At 39.6% G+C, this 24,659-nt stretch overlaps 2 protein-coding genes across 3 annotated transcripts in view; one reads left to right on the forward strand and one right to left on the reverse strand.

Moving 5' to 3' along the window:
* Window positions 1-24,659, reverse strand: part of LOC306996112 (uncharacterized protein) — a 111,900-nt gene that overhangs the window by 27,374 nt on the left and 59,867 nt on the right. The window lies entirely within an intron of this gene.
* On the forward strand, window positions 14,502-16,359 carry LOC306995792 (uncharacterized protein). The gene is made up of 3 exons (XM_079607693.1): window positions 14,502-14,942; window positions 15,081-15,266; window positions 16,295-16,359. Exons 1-3 carry the CDS (start codon window positions 14,630-14,632, stop codon window positions 16,345-16,347), a joined length of 552 nt encoding a protein of 183 aa, XP_079463819.1. The 5' UTR covers window positions 14,502-14,629; the 3' UTR covers window positions 16,348-16,359.

Here is a 24,659-nt window from a genome sequence, read left to right on the forward strand (position 1 = left end):
CCATTTGCATGTTGATGTTGAAACAATACTGTTTTGACTTGAGTTAACTAGCAAGTTTGAAAAACAACAGATGCTGTAAAGAAAAAAGAAACACAAGGGTGAATATCAGATGGCGTTAAAAAGAAAAGTGAAGTGAGTGAGAGAAAAAATCAACAAACTTTGATAGCAGAGTAAAGTTTTGATGCTTTACAGATGCTGAAATAGAGCAGCAGGAATGAGCCTTAAACCTCAAAAATGAGTTAGTATTTTTGCACTTGTGTTCCATTGTCTAGAAGTCAATGTGTGTGTGTGTGTGTGTGTGTGGGGCACAAAAACAGAGCACAAATAAGCTCTGTGGTTAACATAACCTCAAGATATGTTCACGCTTTATTCTGACATTAATATGAAACATCAGTTTAATTTTTAAAGAGGTCCCTTTATGCTTTTTTATGTTCAATTGTCTTTAAATGGATTGCATTTATATAGCGCTTTCACAGACCCAATGGCCACCAAAGCGCTTCACATTTTGCCTCACATTCACCCACTCATACACCGACGGCGGTGTCAGCCATGCAAGGCGCCATCCAGCTCGTCGGGAGCAGCTGGGGTTAGGTGTCTTAGTGTGTAATGTTGTTGTTTGAGCAGGAAAAAGCTCTGCAAAGCACAAAGTCCCTCCAGCGGGACTTATTCTCTATTTCAGTGTCACTGTTTCTGAACTCATTGAAACGCCTCAATTATAGTCTTGAGTTTTTTTCTGAGAATGAACACGTCACAATATTCCTCATTTAAATAATTCCCGCCCAAGGAATACGCAAAACAAAGGGGCCGGGGTCTGGTTGAGTTAGATAGTAGTGTGTTGAAACTGGCGGTTATGGTGAGGGGCGGGACATTCCAGAAAAACTCGTGAAGTTGTTGACCAATCACAACGCACTGGACCAGCCGACCAATCAGAGCACATTGGCCCTCATTTATCAATCTTGCGTCGAAACGGGCGTATATGTTGGCGTAAGATTATGCTTACACTTCTCTCACCGCCTGATTTATGAAGCTGTGCGTACCTTTGAAATTCAGGTGTACGAAATACCTGCGATAAATGCCGCGGCTGAAAACGATCGTCATTAGATTAACACACGGAAGACGGCAAAGAGGAGAAACTTCTCCGGTGGAAATCCAGTTTAAATCGCTGGTTGGTTGAGCAAATTACCTATCACAATGCATTATTTTACAGCACGTGTTTTGACACTGTTAGCGTTGAATTTCGCACGACGTCACATGTAATGGGGTGTACAATAGTGATGATGATGTGAATAATTGCATGACAATTTGTAATATTCTTCTTATTAGTATTATGATTTTGATTATTAATGACGCTTATTGTTATTTAGAAGAAGAATGTCTTTGTTATTATTATTATTTGTATTATTATTATTTAAAAGAAGAAGAATGTCATTTTAATTATTTTGTCAGTCTGAATTATTTTTTGGTCATTGAAAGCCTTTCATTACTGAACCCAGTCCGTGCGCACCTGCCGGGCTTAACTCACAAAATAAACACTGAAGTTTACAATTTTTATTTTTATTTTTTTATATAATATATCATATCTTTAGTTTGTCAGTGCGTTTTACACACGTTAGGAATTGTTTTTCTGCGCATTTCAGCACTAACTGAAAACGTGCGTACATGTACACCACCTCCTGAGCTGGCGTAGGATTTGAGCGTGCCGTACGCCAACGTCCATATTGATAAATCGCAAAGTCACCGTGGTTTTGGGTGAACGCCAGGTGTACGCTGGAAATTTGGTGTACGCACTTTTCATAAATGAGGGCCATTGTGATTTCAGAACAGAGACAGGGACTAAACAGGGGCGTTTCCTGTACAACGACGTAACTCGCTGCTTAACTACCATAGTACATTGCATCGTTGAAGAAATCGACTAGCTGGTCGCGGCTGTTTCTCGAAACCGGATTGTTGCAAATAGGTCGTTCAACCACATTGGTTAATGATGGCACGCAGGTAGTTGAGTAATACTTTTAATGAATCTGTTTGAGATCGAATAAAAGCTAGATGTTTTGCTATAAATTACGAACATGGCATCCGAGGACTAGTTCTCATTTTCCTCAGTTATTTTGCTTTATTTCCAGATTCAATCATAGGCTCGTTCTTACGTACTAGAGCACGTACGCACTTCTCAAAAAAGGTGCTTTAAATCTCTTGACAAACTAAAATATATAAAAGACATTTGTATGTATTCTAAATAAAATATATAGATTGTACTGGATGTCAGCTTGCTTATTTTGCTCAAGATAAGGATTTATTAAGTCCACATGTCGTGCAAACAAGAAACTCTGCTTCTAAGGTCGAGATCTGTCGTTCCAACCACACACCGTTGCGATGCTGCTTGCGAATGTTTGTTGGAATGTTTTCGGGAAACACAGACTCGTTGAACTATGCTGATAGCGACAGATCTTGCGACCATAGTTGGCTAACGATGCTTTTGGGAAACGCACGCCAGAGCATTACTGACAGACTGGGAAGAGACGAGCTGCAACAATGGAGAATATGGTCATTTGAACATTCAATCATGAAAACCTATTCTAGTAGAGCCAACAAACCAAATCAAGACTTTAAAGTTTTTACACATCTTGAAAAGGGTGGTTGCTACAGTGTCTAAATGGGACTACAGAGGTTGTCAGGGACAGTAAACAATCACAATGAACAGGAAAACTCATACTTACTAGTCTGCTTTCATAACCTCACTGTTTATAATCATGCTCTTAGAAACAGCCTCAAACTTTCAGAGAAAGTTTCTAGTTTAAAGTTCTAGTTTGTTTATTGCCTAACTGTAGCTATTTGCATACGGTGATTGTATTTAGGCTTCAAAAGAAGATTATCAGTGATATAATTTATCACGATGAACAAAACGTGTATTAATCATAAACTTTTGTTGGTCACAGAGCTTATTTTCTGCAGTAATCCAAAAGCCAATAGAAAAATCCTTGTGGCTTTTTGTCGAGGGATGCAGGGTGATGCACGATTTTCAAAGTAGTCAAGTCACTGTTCTTTTCACACTGCACGACTATCTGGGGTCTCATTCAGTTGCTGCTGTGTGATCCAAAAAAAACAAAAAAACATTGCCAACAACTTCTGTCTGGTCCGCAAACTACGTTTCACAGCCAAACACACGTTCTCACGCGAAACTGAAAATGTCATAAAAAATGATCCAAATTGTCAGCGAAAAGGAGAAAAAGTAAAACAGATGCAGAAGGAAATGGTTGGGGAGACGAGGCGAGCAAGGATTGTGTGTTCTGCAAAGAGAGTTTGGGGGTAAATAAATAATTTTGCAATGTGCTGCTGTTCAAGCTGTTTGTGCTTTGTTTCTGTTTGATATAATTGTAAATAAATCTAATAAAATACTGATATTCTGGTCTATAACTCCTTCCCGAACTCCCCGCTGCCCTGAATGTTGCTCTCTCATTGGCTGTAAGTCATCGCCGGTGTAATTGTCAAGTCAGAACACATTCACACAGCAGGATTTTGAATCGCCGACAGGTCAATATTTAGCATGCCAAATATCTCTCGTCTGCGATTCTCTCAGATCGCGTCTTTGATAATTCACACACACTGCATGATTGTCACTCGCGTGAACGAGAACCGATTTGCCTGTGATTTCGAGCATTTGTCCACGATCTCGCAAGACTTGTCGGCGAGTGAAAATCGGGGCTAAAATCGTGCAGTGTGAACTCAGCATTATTACGGATTGGCCTAAAAAACATTGTTGCTCGCTGCTTGTCAAACTCTACATAAATCTGACAAATATGGAAGAGATGGTTTTAGTAATAAAAAGTGATGTTCTCTTCATGAATCATTACCAAGATATTGTGGTTTTGTCACTAATACTCAAATTTCCAATTCACTGATTGCAACCACATTATAAGTGTGAAAAGCGACGTGCCTGGGCAGGAGTGTGTTGTAAACAAACACGTTCAGATCACGCAGCAATCACACAAAGGGTGAAAAGAACTAAACATTAAAAACCCTTGATAACAGACTTTTCTGATTAATTTTAAATAAACAATCTATCTGAGGCACCATCAGCGTTTCATAGTAAAGGAAGAGCTCTGCAACATCTCTGTCTAGTGACCAAAGGCGACAGTGGAGCGGTGAGGTGACAGACTTACTATTTATAGCCTTGGTTCTCCTGTCATCCCAATCCCCTATTCATTTGACAGATATGGTATCACACATGAGATAGCTGAAATTCAAATATCACAAACCCAGTCCCGTAATTCAAATGCTGCCTTTGGGTCAAGTCAGAATGATTGTATTTACGAGATGAGCTCACATGATACCGACACAATGCCATAATTACCAGTGGGGTTTTCTTTTAGCCCAGTTGGGGACGTGTCAATTAAAGAATCACGGCAGAGGCTAATTAGTACGAAGCTTAGTCAGGGGAAATGCATGTTTAATTTGATGAGATTGAAAAACAAAGCAGTGAGGGATAAAAGTACAGCTCGATGAACATTCACCTTTGTCAAATTCAAAGTCTGCCCTGACTGAGGTTCATTGGTCAGAATTAAGATTTAATCATGATAATTGACTGTACAATTTAGTTCGCACAAATTTGCATGCTGTGTTTGAAATATAAAACTACTCATTTATCTAGTTTATGAGGCTTGCGAAACAAAACAATATTTCCTTGTGGCTGAAAGAAAATCGTAAGAAGATATGTAATATTAGCTTGTTCTGTTATTAAATCAAATATATCAAATAATCCATTGAAGCTAATTAACTAGTTATTTGTTACCTAGGCCTTTATCCATCAAGTTCAAAATACATACAGAAAATAATCACTTTTTAATATAATTTTAAAGCCATTGCCACTTGCTTATTTAAACATAAATAATCTTTTATAAATTTGTCCAGCAAAAACAAACCCAAAAACATCCATATTGCACTGAAAATCAACAACAACAACAAATAAGCAATTGCATTATTTAATTTAATTTAATTTATTCATGATTAAGCGCAACTGTGCAAAATTATTTGATTTATCACAACATTTGATCATTTCTCATATCAACTTAGATAAATAATGTGGAACAGATAACAACATATTTTTATTTTCTCCATTGTATTAACTCAAAATTTTCATTTCAATTAACTTTCTTTTAAGTTTTAAGTTAAACCAACAGTAATTTTTTCAATGTAAAAATACAATTACTATGGTATTTATGTATTAGAAATATATTTACCCATTGAATCCCCAAATTAGTGGAGAATTAACAAAGTTAATTAATTATACAAATAAATTAAGCTTATTTATTTATTTTGCTGCCATACAAAATGATGAAGACACCATAAGACAAAATAATTATAATTATAACCAAATATGTCAAATATGTGATGACTTTATCGAGAAGATGCTTCTAAGTTGTGTCAACTGGTTCTGTTTGTGACATTGATTCCTGTAATCTACAGAAGTGGGTGATTTAGTTCAGAAAGATTGAGCAATCTCTGTTTATTTCTCTCCCTCTCTCTCCCATTCCTTGAATTGAGCCATCAATCTGAGTGTGTTTACTTCACCTCAAACTAATTGTCTATAAGTGTCCTTTTTTTCTCTCTTTTGGCCCAGGCAGAAGCGATCGATCTCTTAAGGGATTGACTACTGTTTATCTCGCTCGTCCGCGTCCACACACCCATTCGGACTCCTCTTCACTCATATTCTCCTTCATGGCATTTCATTCCACTCCTACTCCGCTGAAAACCTCCTGAAACCTGAGAGGAGACCACGGCCACAGAATGAAAAGGCTCAGATGTGTGTCGGGAGCAGATGCTTATGGTCTCTCCGGTGAGGAATCAGCCAATAAAACTTAAGCTCGGATGCAAAGACCACTGAATGAATTACAGCTCCTTCCGTACGGAATGCTGCAGAATGCCTACAGGAAAGAGGTTGTGAAATGTTATGTAATTTACTTTCACATTTTATTGGGTTGCAAGCTGAGGGATATTTCACCTCATGGCATATATGAAGCCATTACTCTGGGAGTCCTGGGGGTGGAATAATGCGAAACAGTGAAGATACGCAGTTTATTCTGCCTTATTCTGAAAGGGTGTTCTCCTCAAACACAAGTTTAAAAAAAATAATCATGCACGTTTAAAAGCTCAAGTATGCTTACAGTACCATCCAGGTACAGCAATGCCACGTTATTACAGAACAGAACCGTTACAAGGCCTGTTCACAGCGAGGATGATATAACTATCCACCTTATTCCTGACGGTCTGCGCTTTGAATTATGGGTGGCACTTCCGGTTTGGGGAACTTCCATTCAAAAAGGCTGAAAACTAATAATTTCAAATCATAAGGTTGCCCTACAATTAAAGCTGATCCGTCAGTTTGACTGGATGAGCTGTCAATTGTCCTTCATGGTTTATTTTCAGGCATCATGAGAATAATGTTAAACTTGGTGTTATAATAAGAATATCTTGAGCTAAGAGCAAGAGCTCTTCTCAGTCGCTGCTTTCTTTTCCTCGTGATTATTTTATTTTTTCCCTTTGAAATCCGCTGTAAAAGTATGAAAAAGGACAACATATATTGCACATTTGTGGTCTGTTCTCCCGAATTTAATTTACGATATATTTAATTAATTATTCACTGGAATTCACAAAGAATCTCTCGTTATTCTCCTCAAATCCTCACGTCTCTTTCCAGGTTTGTTTTCACAGGTATGCGATTTATAATCTGTCAAAATGACGGAATCACTTTGAAATAGTATCACGTAATGCTGAAGTTAATGAACATTTTTGATTAAGGCGACATAAGTTACATAATACATATATTACTACAATGATATTTAACCAAAGACTCACGCTTTTGGGGTTATTTGGTCTGCTGAAAGTACCTTGTTGATGCTTTTACACTTTTAAATTTCCTTTTAATGTTCGATAGTTGAAGGGTGAGTAGATTAATGTCATCTCATTGTGACACTTTTTTTACGTATTGCACTCATAGATCGAACCTTTCACTGATAGTTTACAGCTTAACGGAGGTTACACCCAAAATTCGCGCAAAGCATCATGGGGCGTAGGAATAAGGTGGATAGAGTTCAACAGTCGGATTCAGGAAGTAAAAACTCCATTCATTTTCTCCATAAGGAAATTGATTTTGAACGATAACTCATAAACCTTTAAAGACAGACCTACTGTGAGCTATGAGGTTCTGTTGAAGCCGATCGCACTAATATTTCAGCTTATTTTAAAAATAGTTGTGTTTAAAGGGATACTTCAGCATTTAGCATTAAGCTTTGTATCAGTGGAAAACCTGTAGTATTTTCGAATGACCGTGCTTCCCTCTCTCATGTCCCCCTGAGACGAGAGATTTATGTATTTTTTGTCTGGAAAAAATCCTCTGATGACGCAAAAATCGCCATTTTGCGTCATCGGAGGACTTTTTGGCCAGAGGCCAGAGACTACAGCCAGTAGAAGGCGCTAGATCCTCATGTTTTCAACCCGCCCATAGATCTCACTCACAGAATGTACAAATAGTGCCCGCCATGTTTTTTTGGAAGCTAAGCTAACAGGCTCTTGTTCTGTGGAGAAAGCTGAGTAGTAGGGGTTACCATGCATCCTTTTTCCCGGACATGTCCGGCCGTAGAGAATGTCCAAAATGTCCGTGATTCGGCTTTTGCTTTCTGCAGTCGCCATTCATTGTTTACATGCACACCTTTTGTTTCAGTCTAACTGAATACATCCCGATTGGTGAATCTGAATGTAGTGTTTACATGAACGTTAAACAAGTGATGGGTTGATGTGCGTTTTAGCATTGCTAAGAAAATTCCCGCTCCTCCGTGAGAGATACGAGACCGGTGCGTCTCACAGGTGTCGCTCATCAGTAATCACGCCACCAGCCTCGCGTCGTTCTCCCGCGGCCGTCAGCCTTGTCCTGCTCACCACAGGAAACATGATGAATGGTGACTGTAGAACGCAAAAGCCGAATCCTGGACATTTTGGGCCAATTCCAGACAATCCCGGGAAGACTTGTCACGGAGACTCACGATAAAACGGCATCTTTTAAGTTGAGTCAACTAGTAGCCTAGCCTTGTTGTTTAACTGCGCTCTTACCGGTAGGCGTGGCTTGGGAGTGGACTCGTAGGGCAGTGAAGCAAGTGCATTCTGGGAGTTGTTGTCTTTCATCCACATGAGCCAAAAATAACATTTCTGCCTTTTCTCGGTCTAGAAGGCTCCAAATTCAAAAATAATTTCACATTTCTACTACATAAATGACCCATTTTAAATACACATTCATCTTCCCAGAGGGTCCCTTTAACAGTGGATTCCTGGGGGAAAACTACATTACCCATGATGCTGTACAGAACATTACACCAATCAGTGTCGAAAAAAGCAAAAAGACAAAATGGCTCTTTAACCCCGCCCACTCCCATGAAGCACTGTGAATGATTTAATCAAGGCGATCTCCATACACTCTCAAAATACTGAGGTATTTATGCAGATTTTGCAACAAACTTAAAATAGAATGCTTTTATATATAATCAGCATTCGTAAATTAGTATATTTCTCCATCCTTTTTAAATCAATTATGCTGTTTGCAATGCTTCAGGTCGTAGTTATTTCCCTCACTAAATCTGTTAACCTTTGTCTTTTTGTCAGATTTTCTAAAACTTTTTTTTGCTTCAACTCAAAGTTTGTAGTGTTGTGATTCACCTTGTAGCCGATTGGTTTGGTTCATGACTTACAACTGCAAGGACTATGCCTTGTTTCATTGTGTTTGTTTCTGTCTTGATCCGTTTCTAGTCTGTGTCAGTTTCATTCAATACACCTGTTGTTCACTAATTAGCTCATTAGTTCCTCGTTTGTTCTTGTACTCCCCGTTTGGCTCAGGTCTTTGTCCTGTCTTGTTAATGTTAGGGGTTGCATTTTGCCTTTTTTTCCTGTGCTTCCTCTGTGTGGAAGACTATGGCCCCGTTTACACGATGGGAAAACGCAGATATTTCCCTGCGTTTTGGCCTGTCATTTACACGAAAACGCCGTTTTTTATTCGTTTCTCTAAATACCCGGCTATGTGTAAATGTGGCCTTACTCTGAATTCTACTTCGTCTTTGTGTGCTATTATAAAACAAAACTGATGTACAAAAAACTGCATATTGGGTATTTTACATTGACTTCCAATTACATTGGCACTTTTTTGCACTATTAGTTGAGCTGTTTGTTTTGAAACTCTTTCTTATCTTTTGCTTTCCATCCATCAAACACAAAGAAATATATATATATATATATTCACTTTTAATTTATTTATCCAGATAAACAGCCATTGACACATGCTTATTAAAACTAAAATAATCTTTTAGATGTTCTTCCATTAACTACATTAACTTTCCCAGTCCTAATCATGATAGATATACCGACACTGTGATATAACCACACCAATCTGTTCGAAAGTTGCCAATGAATCAGTTACAGTAACTCAACTTTGGAAAGCCCATCAAGACGTACATTAAAGTTTCATCACTGACAGCACATCCACTCAAAGGCCATTATGGGTTCAGTAGTGATGCGCGCGAGCGATATCAGAACCTACACCGTTGGCGCGGGCTCAGAAGAGATATATAGAGAGAGAATGAGCTTGCTGACTCAAAGCTTTGTAGGAATGATTAGTGATTCTCTCTGCTTCAGAGCACGGAAAAAGCTTTGCCAGTCTTTTTTGAAGCTCTTTATCGGCCTCTCGCCTCTCAGACACCCAAAAAGTTGCAAAGGAAAAAAAAACGATATCGACATGGTTGCAGCGCTCTCGTTTCAATACACCTTCCCTTTTGTGGGTCCACAAGCAAAGCCAGAGATCCAAGCGACGTCTGTCAGAAAAAGGTGTTTTGAGTCCAAAAGCTCCTTGCAAACATCAAAGGGGTTTGGTTACATAAACATCTACTCTAATAATAGAGCGTATAAGCGTATGAAGTGTTGGGAGATGGATGTTCGCGAGATGGCCTGATGAAGCTGGCAGTCCGTATTGAGGATGGAAATGACGCCTGATCAATCTTTGCTTCAACGCGGCTCGTAATTGCAGTGGCAGCTCTCAGCTAATTCCCCATGTCCCGCAGGCAGACGATAGCTCCGCATGGCTCGCACAATTTGTCTTTCTAAATCCGAGGATGATGGAATGCCACTTTGAGAGAGCTAATGTAGACGTGTGCAGAGGGAACGCACAACCGTTGTGTTTGTTGGTTTGCATCATACGACTGTAATTTGGTGATTTTGAGATTATCGGATTATTTCGAGTACGTGCGCGCTTAGCCAATCAACAGTAGTGCTCCCTCGCCCGCGTGTCAGCTTCACTACTGACAGCCTTGAAGACGGATCATTTCTGTTTTTAAAATAAATGCTTATCAAATTAGAAAAAATAATTAATAAAAAATATGCACAGATATATTATTTATTTATTTTTAATTCAACTATTTAGCTTCCTATTTAATGTTTGGTCTAAGCACCTCGTTTGGACAGATTTTATGGTGTGGTGAGTTCTTGGATATTTTTTTATTAAACTATTTTAAATTAAATTAACATATATACACAAAATTAAAACATTTGGGGTCAGTAACTTTAAAGAAATTAATACTTTATTCAGCAAGGGTGCATTCAAATTAATTAAGTGAACTTTCTATCCATCAATCCAGAAAAAAACATTACAGTTTCCACAAAAACATGAAGCAGCACAACTTTTTTCAACATTGCTAATAATCATAAATGTTTCTTGAGCAACAAATCAGCATATTCTAATGATTTCTGAAGGATCATGTGACACTGAAGAAAGACTGAAGTAATGGTGCTGAAAATGCTTTGATCACTGGAATAAATTACATTTTAACATATATTCCGTTAGAAAACAGCTATTGATAATATTTCGCAATATTACTGTTTTTACTGTGTTTTGATCAAATAAATGCAGTGTTGATGAGCAAAAGAGACTTCTTTTAAAAACTTTTTTTTTTAAATCGACACCAAACTTTTGATCGTTAGTGTATGTACTGTTACTGTAAAAACTATTTTTATTTAGTTTTTTTTAATTAATGTTATCAGTGTGAAATGCATTGAATTAATTTCACTGCAGAAAAAAATAGCATGCCAATGTTACACTTTGAGTAAATGACCATACATACAGTGTTGATTGATCAGTGCTTTCCTAAAATCACCTCGGAGGTCAGCAAACCGGCATCTCCGCTAACAAACAAAAGCGTAACTAAGAAAGGTACATTACAGATTCATTCACTACAGTAGAAGTTCGTACCAGCATTGCAAAAATACAAAACCTGAAGGAAAGCATGCAGGAGGATGAATTAACTTGCAGTTCAAGAGACAAGATCAGTGACATTTTAAGTTCAATGACATTTAACATCACACCTGTAGCAAAATATTGACATTTCATAGAAAGTTTAGAGGCTACGAAACATAGGAGAGGGTAATGCCAAATTTACAATGCCCGACCAAAAAATAATAATAAAAAGTTGCTATTTAGATTAAAAAAAGGTAAATGCTTAAGAGTCTATGATTGGATCATTTTTGCAGTAATTATTATGTTTCTATCATGTTGTTTGGCAACAGTTCTTCTAACCCTAATTGATGGAGTGTGTAACTTTTCATTTCTTAAACAACCATGTATGAAAACACATCATGGCCATATTCCAGGATGACAATGTCAAGATTCATCCGGCTCAAACTGTGAAAGAACGGTTGTGAGGAGCATGAAGAATCATTTCCACACATGAATCGGCTCCTCTGAGTCCAGAGCTTAAACTCACTGAAAGTGTTTGGGATGTGCTGGAGGAGACTTTACAAAGAAATGACAGCTTTAGGTTCTGCCAGGAAGACTCAATCAGTGTGCCACGTATTACTTCTCTTCTAACCAATCATGTGCTAACACTCACAGTATAAAAGATCGGTACTTACATTCGTCTGAGTTCGCAGATGCTGACGCTGCCAAGTACCTCCATCCTCCCCAACCACCACCAAGATGGTACCTTCCCCTTCATCCTCCCCACCACCACCAGGATGGTCCCTTCCTTAACCTCCAGGGGGGTCGGCTGCGCCCCTGCCTTCGTCTTCAGGCAGGATATGCAGATTCCGCAACCCTCGCATTGCTCTCTAAGGACGGGGCCTACGCCAAAGAACTTTATAAATTCATGCTTGCTGGGCTGTTAATAAATATACGCTGTTATATCAATTTATCTCCCGAGTCTTTCTGGTAGAACTGGACTCTTGCGTTGACAATACAAGATCTTGACCAAAAATGTATGTTCCTCTTGATGGAAATAAATGTTGTGATGTTATTTCCATCAAGAGGTGCATCCATTTTAGGCCTCAACATTTGCATACCAAAACTATTCACAGGAGTCCAATTCTCTGAAAATTATTTAGATTAAATCATTCAAACAAGACTAACAAACATGCAAAAAAAGAATTGTAGTGGACCAATGATTAGCTTATGTCTAAATTATACAATATAAATAAAATGGTCAATATATTGACTTCTTTATTTACCTACCACAATGTCCTCATCTTAATTTGGAGCCTTATATGTGATTAATTGCAATTAGTGTAATGAATTAATCAGCAAATAACATTTCAATCGACTGACAGTCCTATTAAATACTCAGCCTCAGAATAAAATCACCACAGACCATTGCAGTACTATATTTCAGTACAATATAGGCTCCTGATGACTAAACTATTTCATATTTTGATTAAACTGCATGTCTGATTCAGCTTCTGGCCTGGCTGTACACCTTTATAAATACCTTACTTGTGCTTTTCTTTTCGCTAAAATGCAGAGATCTTCCACTCTGTAGGTGGGAAGTTATTTCAAGTAATGTTAACAAAAGAGCTCTGTAGCAGCACTCTGATCCAGACTGCAGTGTGTCGAGCACTCGGTACATTTAAACTGATTTCAGATTTGGCCCGACGCCTTTTATCAATTGATTGATTGGACCCTGAAGGCGCGTCGTTTGTTGCATTTGGCCTCAGTCGGTTCTGAACCCAGTGATTCAATAGCTAATCAAATATAAGGCTGGAGGCAGTAATTGTGAACTCTGTTAAAACACACACACACGTTAAAATGGGTTGTCTATTAGTCAAACTTAATAACATCTCTCTGGTGAGTGATTAAAAGTGCTGTACCAATTATTTCCTTCACAGATACAGTTTTAGAGAGCGTCTAAAGTAACTAGTTAACCCTTAGCGTTGAGATGAGCTTAGTTTGAACCATTTTAAATGCTGAACATCTAACAACATAGCCAATGTGTGCACTACAGTATACAAATAAATGTGAATTGAATTTATTGTGAATTTTTGATATGGGGGGGGGGGGCATACTTTAATTGTTCAATGCTTTCTCTAATACAGCAATAAGATTAAAATGTGAGGAAATAAACTTTTTCTTAAGACTACCGCATGTAGACCCCAGTAATCTCACGTCTCATGACTTTAAAAAAAAATTGTGCTCAGATTTGCTAAAGTTTCCAATAAAAATGTAGAAATCCCAACAATTCTTAAGTTGAAAAAAAAAAATCTAAAGAATCAGAGCCGCTATCCACATTAATTTCATAACTCTATGCTTACTGTTTTCACTCATCTGTCTTTTTATTTTTCCTAAGAAATTGTAGAAGACATATACGAGGCGAAGTCGATATATACACTATTGTTTAAATATTATGAAATATTATTACAAGTTTTCTATTTGATTATAAAATATAATTTATTCCTGTGATCATGAATTCAGCATCATTACTCCAATCTTCAGTGTCACATGATCCTTCAGAAATCACTCTAATATGATGATTTGCTGCTCAAGGAACGTTTATTAATATCAATGTTTAACAGAAGAAGCTATATTGGACAGCAGAAGAGAGCGTCAGTCTGTGAGTGTTTACTTTTGTCAGTAGATTTCAGCGCAGTTATTTGTTGCTAGGATACTTTGTTTTGTGTACTGTGTTTTACTCTGGTAAAACGCACGCGTGGCCTTTGTTTGTTTGTGGCGTGACTTGAGTTTCGCGTGGCGAGGGCGTGGCCAAAGCTAGGGAAAGTATTTAAGCTACCAACCTAGAGCACTTATCAGAAGAAGCTATATTGGACAGCAGAAGAGAGCGTCAGTATGTGAGTGTTTACTTTTGTCAGTAGATTTCAGCGCAGTTATTTGTTGCTAGGATACTTTGTTTTGTGTACTGTGTTTTACTCTGGTAAAACGCACGCGTGGCCTTTGTTTGTTTGTGGCGTGACTTGAGTTTCGCGTGGCGAGGGCGTGGCCAAAGCTAGGGAAAGTATTTAAGCTACCAACCTAGAGCACTTATCAGAAGAAGCTATATTGGACAGCAGAAGAGAGCGTCAGTCTGTGAGTGTTTACTTTTGTCAGTAGATTTCAGCGCAGTTATTTGTTGCTAGGATACTTTGTTTTGTGTACTGTGTTTTACTCTGGTAAAACGCACGCGTGGCCTTTGTTTGTTTGTGGCGTGACTTGAGTTTCGCGTGGCGAGGGCGTGGCCAAAGCTAGGGAAAGTATTTAAGCTACCAACCTAGAGCACTTATCAGAAGAAGCTATATTGCTATATAAGCTATTCAACTGATCTTTCTGTTTGTGAGCTCTTACACCATGTGTTTTACAATCCCTACTATTACTAACATTCGTAAATCCTATGTCACACGTCGGAGGCGGCGCAATCCTAACAACCTGCGTACCCTTCCCTTGTCTTCTAGTACTATCTTCTCTTTTCCTATTGGTCTCTGGAATTGTCAGTCTGCAGTTAACAAAGCTGATTTCATTACATCTATTTCTAGTCATTCAGGTCTCAGCCTTCTGGCCCTGACTGAGACCTGGATCAGACCAGAGGACACAGCCACACCAGCTGCGCTCTCCACTAACTTCACTTTCTCACACACCCCTCGTCTGACTGGAAGGGGTGGAGGTACCGGTCTGCTCATCTCAAACGATTGGAAATTTACTAATTTACCACCTCTGTGTAACAACAACTCATTTGAATCACATTCTATTACCATCACTAGTCCTATTAAAATCCATTGTGTAGTTGTCTATCGTCCCCCAGGTCAGCTTGGCAGTTTCTTAGAGGAGCTAGATGTGCTACTCTCTTCCTTCCCTGAGGATGGCACTCCTCTCATAGTTCTTGGAGACTTCAACATCCACCTGGAAAAACCTCAAGCTACTGATTTCCACACTCTGCTTGCCTCATTCGACCTCAAACGAGTATCGACTGCGGCTACTCACAAATCAGGTAACAAATTGGACCTTATTTACACACGCTACTGCTCCACTGACCATACTCTTGTCACTCCACTGCACACCTCAGATCACTTCCTCCTCACTCTCAACCTCAACCTGCCCCAGAATACATCATGCACTCCTCCACAGGTCACCTTTCGGCGGAACCTACGCTCACTCTCACCCTCTCGCCTATCCTCTTTGGTCTCATCCACACTTCCTCCACCAGACCAGCTCTCAGCACTAGATACTAACAGTGCAACTGATACTCTTTTCTCCACTCTAACATCCTGCTTGGACAACTTCTGCCCCCTTTCCTCCAGGCCAGCCCGCGCCACTCCCTCTGCCCCCTGGTTATCTGATGTTCTCCGTGAACATCGTGCTAAACTCAGGGGTGCAGAGAGGAAGTGGCGCAAATCCAAAGATCATTCTGACCTTGATCTTTATCAATCCCTCCTCTCTTCCTTCTCAGCTAACATATCTACTGCTAAAATTACTTACTATCACAACAAAATTAACAATTCTTCTGACTCTCGCATGCTTTTCAAAACCTTCTCCTCCCTTCTTAACCCTCCTCCTCCTCCTCCTTCATCTACCCAAACAGCTGATGATTTTGCCTCATTCTTCATAAACAAAACTACCACTATCAGCGGCCAATTTACCAATCCACAAACTAACACACACATTTTACCAGCTAACACACACATTCTACCTTCCTTCTCCTTGCTTTCAGAGACAGAAGTCTCCAAACTCCTTCTTTCCAATCGCCCTACTACCTGTCCGCTTGATCCCATTCCCACTAACCTACTTCAAGCTATTTCTTCCTCGGTTATACCCACACTCACACACATCATAAACACATCTCTTCACACTGGTACATTTCCCACAGCATTCAAGCAGGCTCGGGTAACCCCACTGCTTAAGAAACCCACTCTAAATCCAGCACATCTAGAGAATTACAGACCGGTATCTCTTCTTCCTTTCGTCGCAAAAACACTTGAACGAGTTGTTTTCAACCAGATCTCCTCCTTTCTTACGCAGAACAACCTCTTGGACAGCAATCAGTCTGGCTTCAAAAGCGGACACTCGACTGAGACTGCTCTGCTCTCAGTAATTGAAGCTCTGAGATTGGCAAGAGCTGCTTCCAAGTCCTCAGTTCTCATCCTGCTGGATCTGTCTGCTGCCTTTGACACAGTTAACCACCAGATCCTCCTGACAATCCTAAAGATGAAGGGAATCTCGGGAACTGCACTCCAGTGGTTCAAGTCTTATCTCTCGGGTAGGTCCTTTAGGGTGTCGTGGAGGGGTGAGGTGTCTAAGACCCAACATCTAGCTACTGGTGTGCCTCAGGGCTCAGTGCTTGGACCACTTCTCTTCTCCATCTACATGACATCACTAGGATCTGTGATTCAGAAACATGGCTTTTCCTACCACTGCTACGCTGATGACACACAACTCTACCTCTCATTCCAGCCTGATGATCCGACGGTAGCCGCTCGCATCTCAGCCTGCCTGACAGACATTTCTGGCTGGATGAAGGACCACCACCTTCAACTAAACCTTGCGAAGACAGAGCTACTTGTAATCCCGGCTAACCCAGCACTTAATCACAACTTCACCATTCAGCTTGGCTCGTCATCCATAACTCCATCAAGATCAGCCAGGAACCTTGGAGTTGTAATTGACGACCAATTGAATTTCACAGATCACATTGCTAGCACTGCCCGGTCATGCAGATTTGCCTTGTACAACATCAGAAGGATCAGGCCCTTCCTATCAGAGCATGCTACACAACTGCTTGTTCAAGCGCTTGTTCTATCCAGACTGGACTATTGTAATGCTCTCCTGGCTGGTCTCCCAGCTTGCACTGTCAAACCTCTGCAACTGATCCAGAATGCTGCAGCTAGAGTGGTCTTCAACGAGCCGAAGAGAGCACACGTCACTCCTCTCCTAACAAAATTGCACTGGTTGCCGATTGCCGCTCGCATCAAATTCAAGTCACTGACGTTTGCCTACAGAACAACCACTGGCACTGCTCCCTCATACCTGAACTCATTACTTCAGACTTATGTGCCATCCAGAAACTTGCGCTCTGCAAGTGAGCGCCGTCTTGTGGTGCCATCTCAAAGAGGCAGAAAATCTCTTTCTCGGACCTTTACCATGACTGTTCCCTACTGGTGGAATGATCTGCCTAACTCAGCCAGAGCCGCTGAGTCCGTACCCATTTTTAAGAAATTGCTGAAGACATATCTTTTTCGGCAGCATTTAATCCAGTAATACTAACACACTCTTCTCTATTCTAACACAAAAAAAAAAAAAAAAAAAAAAAAAAAAAAAAAACTGTACGTCAACTGTACGTTGGATTGTACTGTGAAGGGTCATAGCACTTACATACTGTTGGTCTACTGCTAGTTTAATTGCTTCTATTGTTTCTCATTTGTAAGTCGCTTTGGATAAAAGCGTCTGCTAAATGAATAAATGTAAATGTAAATGTAAAACAATTCATTTGTGGAAACCATGATACATTTTCAGGATTCTTCGATGAATAGAATGTTTATCAGCGATTATTAGGAATACAAATCTTTTCTAACATTATAAATGACTTTACTTTCACTTTTGATATTTATTTGTAACGTTTTGATCAAGATGTTGATGAGATGATGTGGCGTAGCGGACCTTTAGCAGCATAGACATTTATTAAATAAAAAATAAGGATATCTAACAAGAGAAACAAATAAAATTTAATATGACAACTGAAGACAAAACAGGTGTGAGATAATCAATGAACCAATGAATTACCATGACAACTAATGTAACCGTAACAAAAAAAAGGGAAACAGGAAATAATGAAGACAAACTAAAAGTCCTTGAAAATACAACAGTATAACATGACATTTGCCCAAAAATAAAAATTCTGTCATTAATTACTTAGCACTTTTGTCACCACAAATAAATATATGTTTGCTACTAGCACTTTGACGCTTCAAAAAGTTAATGAAGACGTCGTAAAATTAATTGTGAAACTAATAGAGCGGTTTAGTTAAAAATTTCTCAAGAAACTCGATTGATTTTCACGTGTTGTGTAACACGAGAATGAACATCATTGGTTCTTGCTGAAGCTCAAACGTGTTGCGTAACACGAGAATGAACCTCATTGGTTCTTGCTGAAGCTCAAACGTGATGCGTAACATGAGAATGAACCTCATTGGTTCTTGCAGAAGCTCAAACGTGCTGCGTAATACGAGAATGAACCTCATTGGTTCTTGCAGAAGCTCAAACGTGATGCGTAACATGAGAATGAACCTCATTGGTTCTTGCTGAAGCTCAAACGTGATGCGTAACACGAGAATGAACCTCATTGGTTCTTGCAGAAGCTCAAACGTGATGCGTAACACGAGAATGAACCTCATTGGTTCTTGCAGAAGCTCAAACGTGATGCGTAACACGAGAATGAACCTCATTGGTTCTTGCAGAAGCTCAAACGTGATGCGTAACATGAGAATGAACCTCATTGGTTCTTGCAGAAGCTCAAACGTGATGCGTAACACGAGAATGAACCTCATAGGTTCTCACACGTCAAGTGAACATGCTTGAGCTTCCATTTACCAACTGATGTGTGAGTTGATGAATGTTTATATGTGAATAAAGGCCTAAATTAAATCTGTTCAAAAATGTTGGACCCAACTGTTAAATTCAGCTGAGTTGTCTAAAATGTCTGATTTTTTTTATTTTATTATTGTGATGACCCCATAAATTTCAATATAAACTCAACCTAGTCCTAAGTAATCTAAAGCAAAGCACTTAAATCATTTATAACAGCGAACTCCATTAAAAGGGCCTATAGTACACCCCAAAATTAAAACTGTTTTTAAATAATTTACTCGGCATGTCTTCAGAATACTCTTTAAAAAACGCACTTTATGTACATGAGGGTGAGCAAGTGATGAGAGAATTAAATTTTTGGGTGGACTGTTCCTTTAAGTCTCCTAAACTATGAAAGATCAACCTCTTGCGTGTACTCAGTGTGTGTGTGTGTGTGTGTGTGTGTGTGTGTGTGTGTGTGTGTGTGTGTGTGTGTGTGTGTGTGTGTGTGTGTGTGTGTGTGTGTGTGTGTGTGTGTGTGTGTGTGTGTGTGTGTGTGTGTGTGTGTGTGTGTGTGTGTGTGTGTGTGTGTGTGTGTGTGTGTGTGTGTGTGTGTGTGTGTGTGTGTGTGTGTGTGTGTGTGTGTGTGTGTGTGTGTGTGTGTGTGAAAATACCTCCGGCTTCCTTTCTCACTTCAGTACATCCTGTTTCTACCGTCTTCCCCCACAGTCCCTTTCCCATCTGAGCTACAGTCTGATGTTGCTTTCCTCGGGGTGACAGTGAACATGCGGAGGACTTTTCCTATTTCTCTCATCCCTTTCATCGCTGCTTTCCTCCGCCGGTCTGAAGAGGGAGGATGGATTACGGGATGAGTCGGACACACGGTTCAGTGACCTTTGTGTGCTCAGCTTTGTCCCCTCCATCCACACACACACGCGCACTCACACAAGTGTAGGTATGGGCCAGGCCAACCAATCAGATTCATTCGCCTTTGGTTAGGAAATCAAAGTGGTGAGGAGACAAGCAAAAGTCCACAAAGCCATGAAATGTACAGAGCTACACTCGGCCTGTATTGATGTTTGACAATTATATTTGTCAGGCACAGTCATTCTCACAAAAAAAAAATACAAACAGTGTGATCCAGCAGTGACGGTACACTTATTACCTTCCAAATAAGTAAATGGACATTCAAATAAATCATCACTGAAAAGAAAGAGGATATATGTGATTTACTGTTCAAAATAACTATTTTCCACCAAAATAGTTCTGGTTCTTGGGAAAACTACAAACTTCTGTCAGAACCGGCCAGCATTTCTTTCTTTCTTTCTTTTCTTTCTTTCTTTCTTTCTTGAGAGTTTGTGTGTGTGTGTGTGTGTGTGTGTGTGTGTGTGTGTGTGTGTGTGTGTGTGTGTGTGTGTGTGTGTGTGTGTGTGTGTGTGTGTGTGTGTGTGTGTGTGTGTGTGTGTGTGTGTGTGTGTGTGTGTGTGTGTGTGTGTGTGTGTGTGTGTGTGTGTGTGTGTGTGTGTGTGTGTGTGTGTGTGTGTGTGTGTGTGTGTGTGTGTGTGTGTGTGTGTGTGTGTGTGTGTGTGTGTGTGTGTGTGTGTGTGTGTGTGTGTGTGTGTGTGTGTGTGTGTGTGTGTGTGTGTGTGTGTGTGTGTGTGTGTGTGTGTGTGTGTGTGTGTGTGTGTGTGTGTGTGTGTGTGTGTGTGTGTGTGGTGCTACTACGAGTAAATAGTAAAGATATTTTAACAATTTAATTCAGCCTTTTATGTCATGCATTCAATGGTCAAAAATGACTTACCAAATATCAGTTTTGTTTTATTTTATATAAAACGGTGTTTGGATTGGACATTATCCCACCCCAGTCCCTGATGTTTGCAATCCCTGGATTGAGGCAAAGCTCTTTATATTCAGGCTAGAACCATCTTTCCACCAGAAATGGGACTTGCATGAACCTGAGAAGAACTGACTTCATGCATCCAAAAAAAAAAAAAAAAACCATCAGTTGCAGAAGTGTCACTGCAAAAATGGCTCAGAAAATAATCAACTTGTTTAGTTTCGAGAAAAGATCTAGTAGCATCTTGTTTGCAGACGCAATGAACGCAAGGCCATTTCAACCTTTTTACGTGTGACATACAGTAAGTGTTGTTTTGGCCATTCGACACGGATCTGCAGATGAAGGTTAGTGCAGTGCTCCAGAACTCACTATCCTTCAGACTGTGGCACAACGCCACAAATCCTGCAGCAGAGTTTCTCTCTCTAAGGGGGAGTTTTAATTGTTCACTTATGGAGAAGTGAGAGGCTTCTGGGATTACAGTTTGAATGTTTCTCTAGTGCTCTTATATTCCTCAGACTCACCTTCATAGAGTACTCCAATATTCTCTCTCTCTCTCTCTCTCTCTCGAGATCACACACACTCCTGCCGTCCGACCTGCTAAAATACTCTTACGTCAAACAGAAGACAAAATGAAGTGTTGCTACCAGCCATACAGACGTTAGTCGAGGGTAGACGTCATATTTAAATTGACACAAACTAAAGCAAGGCTGTTGCAGAATGAATTAAGGTTTGTTCAATATGTCATACTGATTTAGGTCAACCCAGGCTTTATGCCTTTTTTTTAGTCCAGTGGAAATGTGTGAAAAACAGCATATTTTCAATGTTTTTTGTTTTTTTTCCTGTAATACACTCAAATTTACATTTCACCGCCTTGTTTTCATTCACATCAAATTAAATATGAGCTCTGCTCGAAACCCAGTGAGCTGTCTAACTTCATCACATTTTGAAGCATCTTGGAAACAAAGTATGCTCCAAAAGTTTTGCTGCCTTATTAGATAACTTATTTTGGTTAAACTCAAAGGCATTATGTATCCTTCATCTTGAATGCAATCCCAGAATGCATTGCAACAAGATTGTTTGGAGAGAAATGTCAGTTATAAATATACCTAATTTTCACTCAATATCGAATAGTCTTGATAAAAATAGTACTTGATCACAGCATTTACTCAGCAACATGTTAACATCAAACTCGGATGCCGAAACACTACTGACTTTGTGATTGGTAGATAGGTGGAGGGTGGCGCATCAGGCCAAAACACAACATGACAACATCAACATCAGTTGAGGGCTGCAACTTCACTTTTAAATGACAATATCCTGGCTGGACTACTGTTGTCAGTGATTTAAGTATTTGAAATGAACATGATTTCTTAATGTCTACTGACAATATCAGGGACATTTTATGATTAATTGAAATACATTTCTTACATACGGTTCCTTTAAAGCTGCTCGTGAACCGATCATCTCTTCCTTCTAGTTCATTTATAGCATCAAATAAACATGAATGAACATAAGAAGGAATGTTATTTTAACCGCGGAAAGGCGTCAGTACACTCTGTTTTTTTTTTCAAGTTCAAATCCTCCCATGTTAATCTACTAACTCTCCTGACTGCTTTGTCGGACAAAATGGCGGATGGCGAAGTATGATTGGTCAGATCACCTGTGACTCCCTGCGAAGGGTCAATAGCTGGGTTTCAGTCACGTGATTATGATGACGCGCGAAGGCGGGGCGATTTCAGATGGAGGGCAGGAAGTAAACATTGAGAATATGTGAATATGTCTATGGAGGAAACCGTTGCGGAGAGTCCGTATTGTACGAATTTAGAACCAATTTCAAGAAATAGATACAACGAATTAGTAAACAGATATGTTGGACGTGACCCGTTCCTCATGAAGATGAGTGAGTTTTCAGTCGAACTTGAAGATTTGCCGACAGTGGAGGCTGTTGACATCACCAACTATCTGGTCCTTCAGACATCTTACTACACCAGACAGCAAATGAAGGCATATAAAAGTCTGGAGGCGTACAACTTTTTTGTCAGCGGGTGGGTCCACAACCTCGGTACCAAACGGCTCCACGATGATCATCGTTTGGTTTTCGCCAGGGTGAGTGTTTGTTCTTATATTGTTTTAACGTTATATGTTAAGATGTTAGCAGCAGTAACGGCTATAATGTCAACAAACATGCAACACATCTTTACGACGACTTTAGACTGACAATCGTTTATGTTTCAAGGTAAACCACTCTCAGAGATCAGGCAAAACACCTGTTCTGTGAGCTTTTTACATTTATCACCTTTATGAGTGACAATCTTCGGTACTCTGTAAAAACTCTTTCCCTTTTCTCGATTAGAACGACTGGAGCAGCCGTAAACTACACAAAACATTGCAGATCCTCAGCTATTTCACTTGCCCTCCATCTGAATTTCGCGCTCTCGCGATGCAGCAGCGTGACGTCACGTGAAACCGACCTATTGAGAATGCTTTTTAAATTCCATTTCAAGTCCTGAATTTTAATTGAGGTAGCAAACAGGATGCAGAATTTCAGTTTAGTTTCAATGTATGTAAGAAATTAAATGAAATAAATTCACACGTTTGTCCATTTTGAACTAGAAAAGCACAGTTTGTCGACACAATCCTTGTTTGCATGAAAAAAACAAAATTCGAATTTTGAAAAAATGTAAATGATTAAAATGTCTTAAGATTTCTGAGGTTTACAGGCATAACAGACAAACGGATGAATGGATGGATGGATAGATAGATCTTCTCTCTTCTCTTTTTTTTCTTCTCTTGTTCACTGCCACGAGGGCGGGACAACCTGTCAGATCCACCAATAGCAAAACAACAACCATCCAATCAAGTCCTGATGACAAAATCGAGTCCCATTCTACATTTGTTCTTGTTCAAGAATCCGTTTCACATCTAAACTTTCAAATGCTTAGATGGTAAACCATGCAGCTCACTAGGTGTTGTAACAGATCTGTGGTCTCTGCTTCACTTTATGGTCTATCTTTCTCTTTGGCTTTTACCTTCATTTCTGCTTTTACGTGTAATACACACTCCAGCTCCCCACCGTACATGACCCGCCAGTTCCCCTCACGAGGCATTTTTTTTTACCCTTCACCTTCATTATCACTTGTTTAAAACTTTTACTAGGTATTGAATATTTGATGCAGATTAATATTTCACTGCAGGAGTGCCGTCAGGAGAGTGAATAACTAAAAGAGCTGAGAGCAGAGCAGACATTTACGATTCCCCACCACGGCTTCCTCTTCCTCTCAGACGTGGCATGAGCCAATCTTTGCCCCGAGGCAACAGACATCACATGCGGACCACTGAGTCATACATGGAGCAACGGTTAGAGAGAAAGACGGGGAATGATATACTTTTTCATCATTACAAGAATTTTGTTAATGGACCTTAGGGCAGAAACATATACTCACACAAGTACGCAAATGCTGATGCTGGTTCTCGACCGACACATTATAAACGTGTGGTCCATATAACGCTACGGAGTTGATGAGATTTTTTTTAATGGTTTTGAAAGAAGTCTCTTATTCTCACCAAGCTGATCAAAAATGAAAAATGTTTGATAAAAAAAAAGTAAAAAATACAGTAGTTATTACTATTTACAATAGCGGTTGTCTAATGTAATTTAAATTCATGATTCATTATTCCAGTCTTCAGTGTCACATGATTCTTCAATAAAATAACTAACCACCGGCGGACTGCCGTACGCATTGATTTACGGTGAAAGAGTGACCCTTGACCTGACGCATGGAGTATTGACGAACGTGGAAGCGCAGAGGATCGAGTAAAACAAAACACAGGTTACGTACAGTAAGTCGACTTGTATAGGCCGTCTGCCGGAAGCTAGTTATTTTAGCTCATAAAGTTTTAAATATGGATATTTTTCTTACACAAATGCATCGCTTCATTTCAGAAGGCCTCTAAATTCTTCAAAATGTCGTCCTATATTTACTGCCA

Source organism: Phoxinus phoxinus (genome assembly GCF_949152265.1).
Source record: "Phoxinus phoxinus genome assembly, chromosome: 3".
In the NCBI taxonomy this organism is placed as follows: Eukaryota; Metazoa; Chordata; class Actinopteri; order Cypriniformes; family Leuciscidae; genus Phoxinus; species Phoxinus phoxinus.